Source organism: Mirounga leonina, unplaced genomic scaffold (assembly GCF_011800145.1).
Source record: "Mirounga leonina isolate KUSES-001 unplaced genomic scaffold, KU_Mleo_1.0 Mir_197, whole genome shotgun sequence".
In the NCBI taxonomy this organism is placed as follows: domain Eukaryota; kingdom Metazoa; phylum Chordata; class Mammalia; order Carnivora; family Phocidae; genus Mirounga; species Mirounga leonina.
In genome coordinates this window covers 1,350,989-1,364,500 of record NW_023270494.1, presented here as the reverse complement: position 1 = coordinate 1,364,500, position 13,512 = coordinate 1,350,989, and the positions used below count along the sequence as shown (strand labels likewise).

General features: G+C 68.8%; 2 protein-coding genes across 6 annotated transcripts in view; one reads left to right on the top strand and one right to left on the bottom strand.

The window, feature by feature from the left end:
• FSCN2 (fascin actin-bundling protein 2, retinal) overlaps positions 1-1,255 on the top strand; it is a 5,552-nt gene extending 4,297 nt beyond the window's left edge. Inside the window, exons 3-5 of the mRNA XM_035025795.1 lie at positions 252-390; positions 690-903; positions 1,013-1,255. Coding sequence (XP_034881686.1) covers positions 252-390; positions 690-903; positions 1,013-1,218 — 559 coding nt within the window. The 3' untranslated portion in view covers positions 1,219-1,255. The remainder of the gene's footprint in view (positions 1-251; positions 391-689; positions 904-1,012) is intronic.
• FAAP100 (FA core complex associated protein 100) lies at positions 462-12,812 on the bottom strand. Of its 5 annotated transcripts, none has more exons than XR_004683011.1 (10): positions 12,587-12,812; positions 12,230-12,348; positions 10,477-11,411; positions 9,162-9,318; positions 7,591-8,357; positions 7,348-7,487; positions 6,689-6,805; positions 4,669-4,755; positions 4,051-4,314; positions 462-889 (listed from the first exon to the last, which is right to left on the bottom strand). XR_004683011.1 is itself a non-coding variant. In XM_035025792.1 (9 exons), the coding sequence occupies exons 1-9, from the start codon at positions 12,749-12,751 to the stop codon at positions 4,183-4,185; spliced, it is 2,619 nt and encodes an 872-aa protein (XP_034881683.1). In that variant the 5' UTR covers positions 12,752-12,812; the 3' UTR covers positions 3,411-4,182. The 5 variants fall into 5 exon arrangements, 2 of the variants coding, with proteins under 2 accessions (XP_034881683.1, XP_034881684.1); XR_004683012.1 differs by lacking the exon at positions 462-889 and adding an exon at positions 3,411-3,808; XM_035025792.1 differs by lacking the exon at positions 462-889 and having other exon boundaries at positions 3,411-4,314.
• Positions 12,813-13,512: the final 700 nt, after the last annotated feature.

Genomic DNA, 13,512 nt, shown 5'->3' with positions numbered 1-13,512 from the left:
TACCACCGCCACCCCCTCATCACCTCCATCTGCACCAGCACCTCCACCATGAGGACCACTGTAGCAGCCCAGCCAAGAAAGAATGCCCACTGGGGTGAGGGGCGGCTCTTGATGGTGGTGGGTGTGTCAGTGGAAGGCAGGTACCCTTCTCCCCCTGGGGGTTGGTGCTGGGCCTGAGGGGGATGAGAAAGCCTGACCCTGAGCTCCCCACGTCTTGCTGCTCTGAGGGGACTTTACCCTGACCTTCCCAGTTCTGCCAACACCATGTTTGAGGTGGAGTGGCGTGGCCGGCGGGTGGCCCTCAAGGCCAGTAACGGGCGCTATGTGTGCATGAAGAAGAATGGACAGCTGGCGGCCACCAGCGACTTTGTGGGTGAGCACCCCTCACCAGTTCCAGGGAACTGGGGCCGGGCCCTCTGCCCACAGACCCCTGTCACCTAAGAATCAGCCCCTCCTCCCTGTACAACTGCCCAGCTGGCCCTTGGCATGAGCCACACTTGCTGGTCCAGATAATCACTGTGGACGTCAAGGAGCAGTCACAGCCCAGAACTTGCTTGTCTCCACTGTGTATTTGGGGAACCTGGGGCTTGGTGGCGGCAGGCCTCTTGCCAAGGTCACAGGAGGCCACGGCAAGGGCAGATATGGGCCCCCTCTGCCCCCGGGCCCCACCCATCCCCGGAAGGCGCCAGAAGGCAGTGGGCAGGCAGCGGCCCCTCAGCCCCTACGCCCCGCCAGGTGAGGACGAGGAGTTCACGCTCAAGCTCATCAACCGGCCCATCCTCGTGCTGCGGGGCCTGGACGGCTTCATCTGCCACCGCCGGGGCTCCAACCAGCTGGACACCAACCGCTCCGTCTACGAGGTCTTCCATCTGAGCTTCAGCGACGGCGCCTACCAAATCCGAGGTGCGGACGGGAGTGCGGGGCGCAGGGCAGGGGCTTCTGCGGGGCGGGGGCGCGGGGCGGGGGGCCTGGGCGGCCGGGCGGACCCCCGCCGACCCCGGCCCGCCCCCAGGCCGCGGCGGCGGGTTCTGGAACACCGGCAGCCACGGCAGCGTGCGCAGCGACGGCGAGCGCGCCGAGGACTTCCTCTTCGAGTTCCGCGAGCGCGGCCGCCTGGCCATCCGCGCGGGGAGCGGCAAGTACCTGCGCGGAGGCGCCTCCGGGCTGCTGCGCGCGGACGCGGACGCGCCGGCCGGGGTCGCGCTCTGGGAGTACTGAGCGGGTGGCGCGCCCGTCCCCCCATTAAACCGAGTCTGTGACGCAGCGGCTGGCGGGCTCCGTGGCGCCGCTCGCGCGGGGAGGGCCAGCGCCTCTGCCCCGGGGGTCCCGGCCGTGGGCCTCCACCTCCCCATCCCCCAGCGCAGGCGAGCGTGGCCGGGAGGCGGGTCCAGCGGGCGGGACACCCCCGCCCCACCCCGTCCCTTCCTGGGCAGGGGCACCCCGGCACCCCCTGGGCCCCGCCCCCGCCCTGTGCGGGCGCCACACAGCTGCTCCCGGAGACCGAGCGGAACTGGGGTGGGGGCGAGGTACCCCCCATGGCTCTCCTCCCCAGGGGCAGGGTCTTGGGGAATCCCCCGCGCACCTGAGGCGAAAGCGACCCCACCCCTCCCAAACACGGTGTGAGTGGCCAACCCCGGGGAGAAGGCCCCTCTCAGCCCAGACAGGGGGCTCCAGGTCTCCCACTCCCACCCCACGCGTGGCTCTCACCCCCCAGCCGCAGACCCCGGAGAGCCCCCACCCACCTTGCCCCAAGCAGGCTGGATGCCAAGATAAGGTCTGTGGTCCACCAGCTGGCGTCCAGGCACTCCCAGCCCCCACGGACCCCCACCCAGGCCAGTGCCTCTTGGCTGGGCTGGGTGACCCAGGCCATCGGAGAGCCGAGTGGGAGACGTGGAACCTGGGGGCTGGGGGAGGGGTCAGGACACGGCCATGTGGCCTAGGGCCTGAAGGGAGGGTGAGACCAGATGCCCGGTCCCTAAGCCCAAGTCCCTCCCCGTGCCTGGGGCCTGAAAACCCCCTCCAGTGAGTCCAGCCAGTGTGGTCCAGTCGGGACTGGGGCGCTTTGGGAAGAGCGTGCGAGGAAGGGAGTGCAGAGCGGATGTGCCCAATCAGAGTGGGGAGGAAGGGGCCCCCCCCTCCCCCCAGCCTCTCCCCAGCACCCTCCTCAGCCACGCCTGCTCCTGACCTCACTACCCACCCCCCACCCCCGCCTTAAAGACAGAGGAGCTGGACCCAAGTGGGCCCCCTGGTCAAGGGGGGCTTAGTTAACCCTTCGAGGACCAGACACGAGAGCCCAGAGGCTGCAGAGGGGACAGGTGGCTGCCTGAGCCACAGCCCGTGCTGCCCCCTAGTGGCGCCCAGGGCAGGAGGGTTGGGGGCTCACCCGCCCAGGGCTTGCCGCCAGTCATCAGTGTGAGGACTCCCCTCTGCTGACCTCTGCCACAGGGTGCACTTGGCCTCAGACCCTTGCTGAGCGGGGGAGGGGAGGCAGGGAGGCGTGCCCCAGGGGTCCCCAGAGGGGCCAGCTGGGGTGGCAGTAGGGATGCCCCTGCGCCTGGGAGGAGAGAGGCTGGGACTGCGCAGAGGCCATCCTCTGGCGGGCCAGAGCTGTGTAAGGGATGGTGAGCCACGCGCAGCAGAGGCTGGCTGAGGGACCCCTGGTGCTCAGTGTGGCGTCCCGTCCCCGATGGGGTGACCAGGCACCCCAGCGTGAGGCTCCCAGGGAAGCTCCGGCCTGTGTCCCATTTGTCCTTACCCCCCACCCGTCTCCCCTCATTCACGAAGGTTTCACAAGATTCCACTTTATCTCCTCTCAGCTGGTTAGGTGTCCGGGTCGTGGGTCTCCTTTTCTGGAGACTAGGTGGCGGGCCCCCAGTGACTGCCCTGCCCCCACCCCGCCCCACCAGCGGCCTCCCGCCGGCAGGCAGGGGGAGCGCCCCTCCCCACTGCTGTGTCTCCGCCCCCGGGAGGACGCGTGCTCACACCTCTCCAGGGTTATCCTGTGGGCAGGAGCGAGGCTGCCTGTGTGGGGAGCGGGACGGTGGGGCCCAGGGGCAGCGCAGTGAAGCCCGGGGGCTGGGGACGTGCTTCCAGCGCTGCTCGGCCCACCCCCCGCATCTGTGCCCACCACCGCCCAACCTCCAGCGTGCAGGCTGTGTGGCGGCCGCCCACTCTGCCGACTCGGACCCGGACTCCCCACTGGCCCCTCTCCCTCCTTGGGGACGAGGGACTCGCGTGCCCCGCAGGCCAGGTGGGCACTTCGCCCCAGTGCTGGGAGACCCCCTACCGGCCCCCACGACCACGGAAAGACCAAGGCAAGGTTCATCCGAGCATACCCCTGGGGGGGCCCAGAAATGCAGCTCAGAGCTGCCGCCCCAAACACACACACACCCAGAAGCCGAGGCAGCTCGGCCCGAGAGCACACTTGTTCTGCGGCAGAGGAGCCTCACGCCTCCCGCACGCGCACAACGGCACCATGTCAAGTCCGAACGGGCGTCAGCGCCGGAGGGAGGCAGCTGGGGGGCTGCAGCCCACCGTGAGGGGCCCTGGAAGCAACGCACAGTGCTGGGCGCCGGGCGCAGCCCCGGCTGGGAGCACCTACCGGGTGAGGGTGGGAGCCACAGGGAGCGGCGTCCCAGCTGGTGGCCTCAGCAGAGCACAGACGCAGGGCTGAGGGGCCCCGAGGGGGACGAAGGGGTCTGCGCGTGGCGGGCGTGGGTGGGCGGGCAGCGGGGCGGTGGGAACAGCAACAGTCAGAGACGCAAACCCGCAGGTCCCGACCCCAGAAACCTTGTCCGCGGCCCGACTTCTGCGGGGAGGGGAGGCCGCTGACCCAGCCCCCGTGCCCCGGGCCGGACCGCCCAGCTCGACCAGGTGCCGCGGGAGCCGTGGGCGGCTGTCCAAGGCAGGGGAACGCTGTGGGCCGCTCGGGCCAGGGCGGACGGGGCCGCAAGGGCAGAGCCCGGTGCCCCGGGCGCCTGTGATCGACACGCTTTACACACGCCCTGGAGCAGCCGCGGGCCCCATGTCCCGTTCAGTGGCCCGGCTCACCTGCCTTCCCCCACCCCACAGCCACAGCCAGGGTCAGGCGGCGGGAAGCAGCCTCCGGTGCCCTGGGCGTGTCTCCGTAAAGCCACGGGGGCGCCTGGCTTGTGGCGGGGGCGGGGCGGGGCCCACGAGGCGTCACAGCAGGAGGAGGCTGGGGCTCCGGAGCTGCCCGTACACCTGCAGGAGCCTCTCGGCAGTGCCACAGGAGCTGGCTTCGTCCTCCGTGCACAGCCGGTCCCGAAGGGCCCGCACCTCCTGCAGCAGTGTCTGCGGTGGGGCAGGCAAGGGCTCAGAGCCCCCTCCTCCCTGCTGGGACACCCCCGATGCGCAAATCCTACTTGGGATGTGGCAGCTGACCTAGGAATGCAGGGGACGTGCAGCCAGGCCCCCCTCCCCAGGTGACAGCAGGGGCCTAGTGAAGGTGGACTAGCAAGAGGAGCAAGGCGGGAGACAGAAGTAACTGCAGCCACCCCGCCCCCTGCCCTGACTCTGGGCTGAGGACTGGGCAGGCCCCCCCCTGTGCCGGGTGACGCCTGTGCTCCCAGAGGATCCCAGCCAGGGATGGTCCTCCCTGGCCAGGCTGGCGGGAGGCCCCGGGGACGGGAGCTGGAGGGGCCTCACCTCGTGGTTGATATGGATCTGGTGGAGATACTGCACACGGAGGTCAGGTGGGCTGGAGCTCTGGGCAGCGTGCTCCACAACCATCCTCTGGGGGCGGGGGCGGACAAGGGGCAGGTGGCTGGAGAGGTGCCCAGGGCTCCAGCACCGTACCACCCCCTCTGTCTCTTCCGCTCCAGCCCCAGGCTGACAGTGGAGGCCTTGGAAGTCACTTTCTCCTAAGTTCCTGCCCCCCCACCTCCTCCCTCGTCCCCACAGAGCCACCTTCCACCGCCCCATCTCCCATCCTTCGTCCCAGGCCTGGTGCCTCCTGCCATCACGGGGCCACCCAACCTGCCCCACTGGCACATCCCCTCGGCACAGCCCGCTGTGGGGCTGGTTCTTGTCCTGCATTCCGGGGGAAGCCCAGGCAGCTCCTGGGGGCTCAGATCCAAGCTCCCAGACAGGATTAGGCAGCAAGGCCCCCACTGGCCTCTGTGGCAGGCCCTGCACATCTGGCAGGGTCCCCCAAACTCTGAGCGGCCAGGACAATACAAACTGGTTCTCAGGTACACGCCCATCACGGGGAACAGGGCATCAGCTGACGGAGGACAGACTGGCGTGTGCAGCCCACGTGAGGATGCCCCTCAAGGGAGCATCTGCAGCCCTCCCTGTTCGGAGCCAAATTCACCTGGGAGTGCTGCCCCCAGCAGCTCAGGGACTATACTCGGACATGAGGTCTCTGCAAATGAGCGAGGTCGGACGAGCTCCTGCTCGGGGGGGGCGGGGGGCAAGTCTAATAACAAGCGATCAGGACACAGAGGACAGTTACATGCAAACGTGGGGAGAAGCCGTTTGCGTGACGTGGGGAGAGGCCTGGGCCTCCAGCACTGAATTCTTGCTGTTTGTGCCCCGTCTGTGGCTGTCATGGCAACACCAGGACACTGACCTCCCCCTCCTGCCGGGGGTCCAGGCAACACGCTCCTTCCCCCACATCACACTAACCACACCTCCTGACCGCCATGCTCATGCTCGGCAGGGTCTGGAGACAGCCTGACAGGGAGCAGGGGGACCTCGGTCTAGGAGGCTCCCCTCTGGGCAGACGGAACGGGACGCACTCTGGGGGCAGGGCCTCCTCTGATGGCTCGAGGAACTCGGATCTACACTCCTGAGCTGCGTGTGCTGCCTCAGGCCCATCACAGCGCCACACAGGGTGGCCGCGGTGGCCACGGGCTCCTGAGTGGCGCCCACCTGCCTGGGGGCACCGGTGGGTCTAAACCAGCGGCGCTCAGGTCCTCGTCAAAGCCTAAAAGCCTGGCCTGCAGGTTCTCCGATTCTCAGGGTCTGGGTGGGGCCTGGGAATGTGCCTTGGCACGTTCCCAGGTGAGGCTGAGGGCTGCCACTGCAGAGTCCTCTGTGGCCACCAGGGCCACAGTCGGAAGCAGCGGGAGGAGATGGGCCAGCCAGCCCCGGGGCCTGGGCTCTGCCCGGCCAAGGGCACCAGGGGAGACCTTCACCTGGAACGGGGGACCCTCTCAGACCCAGGAGTTACAGCCCCCAGACGGCAGCGTAGCCGCTGCCTCCTACGCCTGGTGGGGCCCCCAGCAGCGCTGAGAGGGTGCCGCCACTCTTGCTTTCCTGGCAGAGATGTGGAGGCTCAGAGTGCAGGCCCCTCGGCCCGGGACCCACGCCCAGCGCACGCAGCCCCAGAGCACGGCCTCTCTGCACAAGGGGTTCCTCGGCCAGGCAAGTGCGGGGACGTGGAGCGGACTGCGGCAGGAACACGCGCACCGTCCTCCTCTAAGCTAGCGGCAGGGGGCTTACGGGGGCCCAGCGGGGGCTGCCAGCACACCGGGGGGCAGCGTCTGCTACTGAAGGGCAATCAGCAAAGCTCCCCCACTCGCCTCCCGGGCGCCCACAGCTCCCCTGCACAGCACGTGGGAGCAGAGGAGGAGGCGTGGTCCTGCGACCCCCATGCAGGCAGCCCCGTCGCCCACAGTCCCATGTTCCCCCCACTGCCCACCCCCCCAGCAGGCCCACATACCTGCAGCCGCCCGATGACCGCGTGGTGTGCACTGCACAAGCTAGACAGAGAGGAGCTCTCCACCTGGATCTCCACGGTCTGCATGGGCCCTGCTGTGCACAGGTGGGTCACAGTCACCTGCAACACAGGACGAGCCTCAGCGACCACGCACGGCCCTGCCCCACCCCAAGGGCAGCTCCACCTGCCCTGAAGAGGCCCTGGGGCCCCCCACTCCCAGGCCTGGGTCTCCCCACCCCTCGTTAACTTGTATCAGAAACACCAGCCAGCCAATCAACAGTGGCCCGTGGGAACGTGTGTCCAGGAGGAGCCCTGTTCCCTTGGAATCGAGACCCACGGCACTCACTCTACGGCCACGTGACTCTGTGCCCACCCCACCGTGGACAGCCCACGCCTGGACCACCCCTACGGCCCACACTGGGGCCACGAGTGCCAGCTGTGCACGGGGTGGGGGCCCACACGTGAAGGACAGGCTGGTCCCCATCGGGACCCCACAGCCCTGGGAAAGCTGTTCAGCACAGCCGGGCCTCAGACAGCGCACGTCAGAAACCTCTGCAAGGTGGGGACCGATGACCCGATTCCTCTCGAGCAGCCCAGAGACACAGCTGGCTTGGGGATGCCGCTCGGAGAAGCCTCTCCCCGGAGGGCGGACCCCCGCTTGCCTCTCGGATGGTGAGGTGCAGGTCAGTGCCATCTGGGGCCACTCCCTGGACCGAGCACAGCCGTCGGGCCCGCACGACATCCAGGGCCGTGTTCTCAGCGAGGAGCCACTGCAGGGTGGCAGAGCCCAGGGACGTGCCTGCTGGACAGGGGTGCCGCCGTGAGCTCGGGCGGGGCCTGGGAGAGGGAGGAGCCCTGTGTCCCCAGGCCCTGGGGCCACAGTGACGCCAGCCACCACCACCAACCTGCATGACTGTCCCCCAAGGCGGCCCTCAGAAGCTCTGCGGACACCTTGATCGTGGCCACCGACGGGGGCAGGAACTTGGCCCGCAGGGAAGCAGGTCCCGCCGGCTCGCTGCATGGCCCGAGAGATCCCAAGAAGGTGTCCACAGAGTCGCTCACCGGGCCGAGCAGCCCGGGGGCCTGCATGTGGGGTGTGGCCAGGCCAGGAAAGCGCAGACACTGCAGCATGTCCACAGTGTGCTCGCTCAGGGGCAGGCAGATGCCGTCCTGCTCAGGCAAGACGTCAGAGGGGCACTCATCCAGAGAGGGGCCCGTGAAAGACTCCGAGGGGGCGAGGGCCCCACCCACAACCTCCCTGAGGCTGTAGTGTAGTGCGCAGGACACGGTCAGGGGCAGGTCCAGGGCGCCATCCTCCCCAGGGCCCAGGGGCAGCGTCACCTCCCGCCGATCGCCAGGGCCCAGCCGGTCCACGGGGATGGTGTAGGTGGTGGCCGAGCCAGCCGCGTCTGGGTCCGAGGCGGGGGTGGTCAGCACCTGCACGCACAAGGCCCAGCCCCGGTCCAGACTGAGGCCACTGTTGTTCTCCAGCCGGCAGGTGGCCGTCAGCACGTCCTGCGGCTGCAGGCGGCTCCAGGCGGTGGTGGTGGTGCACGAGATGGGCCTGGCGCCCTCCCGGCCGGCCAGCAGGACGCAGCTCACGTTCATCGCTTCGTTGAGGCACGTCAGGGCCTTGTTCCGCTGGTCAACTGCCTTCTTCAGAGAAGACACTCTGGAAGGAGCAAACGTGGCACCCGAGGGAGGGGAAGGAGGCGTGGTGGTGGGCCCCTCGTCCCCTCCTCCCAGGACGGGAAGACACCAGAACCTCGCTCCTTGACACACACCCCGTGAGGGGCAAGCCGCTGCCTCGGGGAGCAGCGCTCCGGTCCCGCCCATGCCACAGCCCTTCCGAAGGGGCCCCCAGCCGTCTGACCCAACCCCTGCTCTCAGGCAGCAGGACCACGGAGGGCAGAGGATGGAGCCGACAGAGCCCACGCTCAGCAGGCCTGGCCTCGCTCACCGGGCTCCCGGCCGCCGCCAACCTCGTCAGGACCACGTGGGCCCAGGGGCGGCTGCGCCTTCCCAGCCGTGTTCTGAGTGGGCCCCTTTGCTCCGCCGTGGCCACACGTGACGGCCCAGAGGACAACAGGCACTTCGGAAATGGCCCTAAACCACAGGGTGCCACGGCCTACAGACTGTCACTCCGTGCCGCACAGGACAGGTGAGGACTGTGGGGAGCCCCGTTTCTCTGAACGGGTCAGAGGAAAAGGCCGCTGGGGCCTTTGCCGAGACAGGAAGGCAGAGGCCCCTGAGGAGCGGGGTGCCCTGGGGGAGGGCCGAGGAGCCAGCACGGGCAGGGAAAGGTGTGGGTGGGGTCTAGGAAACGGGGCACGTCCCTTTCACCTGCTGCCATGCAACGTGGCATCTGGGGCTGTCCCTGGGGTCGGAGGCCTGGGCCGACGCCACCACCCAGGACGCCACCCCCGCGGACGCAGCACTGGCCTCTGCCCGAGCCACCGGCAGCGCGGCTGCTCACCTCTCAGAGACGGTGCCGATTCCAGAAAGCAATTCCTTAATCTTTTGGCCAGTATCAGCCATAGCGGCTCTGGTGGGGCACGGCATCTCAGAGCGCAGGTCCAGGCTGCAGGTCATCAGGCGGCCCCTGGCGGACAGGGCCAGGAGCCTGGCACCACCTGAAGATGCACACCCATGGGGCCCGGTCAACGGGCGGGGAGGGGCAAGCTGCTGGAGGCACAGGGCAGAGGTCGTCGGCAGGTCCGCACCCAGGTGAGAAAGAGCGGGTCCCGGAGACGGAGCTGTGGAGCCCCGGACGCACACCAGGGCCCGGGCAGAGTCCCTGCCCACGTCCATCTCATCACACGTTCTGAAGGGCCCTCCTGGGGGAGAATGCTGGCACACAGAGCAGCTTAGAGCCATGTGGGGAAGGGGTCTAAACGGGGCCAAGCAAGGACCCATGTGGGCCCCTGAATCAGCCAGGTGCAGCTGGACCTTCGACGGGCCCCTGTGGTCTGCAGAGAAGAGCTCTACACTCACCAGGCCTTTCCGGAAGCCTGGGGGCTCTCTAGCATCTTCTGTCCCCTTCCCTCCCCTGGGCTCCACCTCCTGCAACTGTCTGCTTGTCTCCCACACCCACTGCCACTGAGGCCCCAAGCCCCAGGCCGAGGTGGGGCAGCCGAAGAGCGAGGCACGGAGCATGCGCAGGCCGGGCTGCAGCCTGGCACCGCCGTACTCGCGGCCGTCCTTCCCTGCGGCACAGACACTGGCCTTGTCCCCTCGGAGCGCTTCCTCCGCGATGAGTACCGCCCCGTGGGCCATCTCCTGGAGAACGTGTGCCGGGGGAGGGTGGCTCTGTCCTCGCCCCACAGCCCCGGGCAAACACAGCTACCACCTTCCCCGGTGCCGTCCTGGGAAGCCACACCCAGCGCGCAGCTCCGGCGCAGAGGAGCCCAGGGGGCAGGCCGCGGGGGAAGCGGGGCAAGCGTTCCCTAGCCTTCAGAAACACGCCAGGGCTTGGCCGGAACCCACCTGAATCTCCCGGGACTCCCCACCACGGAAGACCTGTCTTGGAGAGATGCCCTTGCTCTGCGCCGCCCAGGGGCAGCCCCCGCCCCTACCCACATGGGACACACACCATCAGGCACCCCCGGACCCCGAGACAAGTGCCAGCCTACAGCAGCTGGGGAGAAGCCTGCCCGTCAGGTTTGCCAAAGACGGGAACATAGCAGGGAGACGAGCATGGGCCGGTTCACAGCTGAGAAGACAGCCCCACGGAAAGTCCCACCCCCACCACGACACGCTGGGGCACCTCCGGTTTGAATGGCAGCTTGTACCTTCGGGCACCTCGGAGGACACAGAGAGGGTGACGACGCTGCAGATGCCTAAACCAGCTGGACACAGCAGAGACGGCAGGCCTCCCGGGCCCCCCTCGGGGGCATGTCCCCGAGCCAGGTCCACGACACAGAGCTCCAAGGGGGTGCTATGGTACACACGGCCCCCCCCGCCACAGGCCGCACAGAGCACAGGCCCCGGCAGCTGGTACTCCTGCAGCTCTGGCACCAGAGTCCCTGCCTTGTCCCAGCTGGCCTTGATGGCCAGGATCCGGCCACCGTGACCAAGTGCCACTAGGCAGTCAGGGTGTGTGTCCTCCGCGTCCTCGGGCAACGACTCTGTCTTCAAGGCCCCAATGAGAATGACGGGTTCCTCCAGGTGATGGAGGATCTTGACAAGGGCCTTCGGGTCGCCTGGGGACAACCTTGAGGTGACCAGGGTCTTCAAGACCACACAGCAGAGCTGGCCATCGGGGAGACCACAGAGGATCACTGGTGATTCTAGAAGGGAGGCATCAACTCCAAAGAGTAGCCCAAAGAGGGCCTGTTCCAGCGAGAAGCCCCTGGAGCCCCGCGTAGGGGTCTGCAGAGCACTGCGGCCCGGAGGAGACGCACAGCACAGCACTGGGAGGATGCGGGGGGCTGCGGGCTCCCCGGGGGCCCCAGCCACGGGGCTGGAGGTGGACAACTCCACCTCGCCAATGTGGCCTCTGGGTCTGGCGCCCTCCCCTGGACAGGGGCACTCAGACAGCTGTACCTTCCACCGGGCAGGGCCCTGTGCCAGGGTGACAAGCATGTCATCGACCACAGTGAAAGCGCACAGAGTGTCATCCGGGAGCAGGCAGGCATCTGGGTGCACGGGGATCACAGCGCAAGGGGGCTCGCCGTCCCCACTGTCCTCGCTGTCCCTGTCATCCCCATCACCTCGGTTCACAGACCTTCAAGAACCAAGCAGCGGTGGGTCAGAGCATGCATAAGCTCTCTTCCCAGCGATGCGCCGCTGAGCACACTGGGCCTGGGGTCTTCCCAGGGAGTGACCTCGGTGCCCATTACGGGTGGGAAGGCCCACCCGGGGGCAGATGGCCTGTCACATGACCTCTCATCGGCCCGCAGACTGCTGTCATCAGCACCAGTCACCCCGGGACACACACACACAGCAGGATGTACCCAGGCTTCCAGGAACGGGTTCAGGAGGAAAACCCTCCTCAGTGCAGAACTGTAAGACCCCCGAAGTCTAGCCTGTGAATCCCACCCCCTACCTTCCTAAGTCCTGAGCCAGTAGGGAGCGTGGGCCGTGTCTAGCCTCTGCCCTGGAGCATCGGGAGGGGCCCAGCTCCTCAACATCGGCCCCCTTGACCGCCTCAGGGTCCAGGGTGCTTTGCCGTGACGGCTAACTGCAGAGACCCGCCTAAAAGGTGTGCCACGCCAGCGGGGACAGGGTCCTGCCGCAGGCTGCACACTCTGCAGCCTGAGCCCCATTTACTAAGGATGCTCCTCGGGCAGGAGCCTGCTGCACATGCTGGGGGCTGGGGACACCCCAGACTTCAGAGCTGGGCCCTGAGCCCACCAGCCCTCCAGGGCCCCCAGGGGAGGGCTGGTGCGTGCTCCCTGTGACCCTGATGCAGGCCCCGCTGCGCGTCTCGGTCGCACAGGGGCAGTGTTTGAGGAGGCAGGGTGGGGTGGCCGGGGCCAATGAGGAGTGCCCCGGAGGCCGAGGCAGCCTCCCCCACGCGTTGCTGCCCGCTGTCCCCGTCACCTGCTCGCCTGGTCCAACGACAAGCAGTAGATGCCTTTCTGGGCGCACAGGACGTAGAGCAGCCTGCCGAGGGCCCGGAGCTCCAGGTGCCACACCGGGCCCGGGAACCTGTACACGGCCTGGACATCGGGGACAAGACAGCGTCAGGCCAGCCGCGTGAAGGACGGAGGGGAGGCAGAGCACGGCACCCAGTCCTTAAACGAGCTCCTCCCAAAGAACCAGGGCGCCCCTCAAGTCTCCTCGCCCCGACCCCCGACCGGGGTGGTCTGTCCCCCGTCCCCCCGCCCCCCGGGGCTCCAGGGGCCCGACCCCTCCCCGCCCGCTTCTCCTTCCCGGGGGCCCCCGCCCGGGGCTCACGGTCAGCAGCCGCCCCTCCTGGTCGTAGACGTAGACGAGCTCGCTCCCGGTGGACGCGAAGATCTCGGCCCCGTGGCACAGCACGCGGGGCTTGCCCGCCGCCAGGCCCCCGAGCGGGCAGCGGAAGCGCTCCAGGTACTCGACCCGCGGCCCGAAAGCGGCCATCGTGTGGGCCGGCGGCGCGCGGAAGCAGCTCCGTCTGGGGGCGGGGGCGCGGGGCGCGGGGCGCGGGGCGCGGGGCGCGGGCGGGGGCGCTTTACGGCTGCCCACGTCGCGGCGCGACCTCCGCCGTAAAGCTGCCCGGGCGGGGGCGGGGCGGGGGCGGGGCGGGGCCGGGCCGGCTCGCGGGCTCCGCGGCGTCGGGGGTGGCGTCCCGCTCGGAGCCCCGGCTGGCGGGCTGGCGGGCTGGCGGGGGCGCGCGCCCCTGCGAGCGAGCAGGCAGGTGGACCCGGCGGTTTGCCAGACAGCCAACGTGTTTGAGGCCAAACGCGGGACGCCCCAGAGCCTGCGCTCGCGGACCCGGTCCGCCCGGGGGTGGGGGAACCTCGCGGCCTGCAGCCCCTCGCACGCACGTGCGGGGCCCCGGGGCCCCGGTGGTTGGGCCCGAAGTCGCGTCGCGCCTCCCTCTGCGCCCTGGAGCCGGGCCGACTCCGGGACCCTGCCAGGACGCGGGCTCCCTCGGGCCGGAGCCGGGGAGCCGGGGCCAGCCGAACGCCACCTCCTCGGGGCAGGCGGCCCACTCCTAAAGCGATTTTGGGGGGTTTCGGGAGCGGTTGGATTTCACGGGGGCTGGGTGCGCGATGCCCGCCCCACCCCCAGCGTTTGAGGTGCCCCTCCCTCCACACCGGGCCACAAGCTGTTCGTGGGTGCGTTGGTTTGGACGATGGGTCACCAGCAATCAGTCTGGGGTGAGGGTGAAGCGAGAC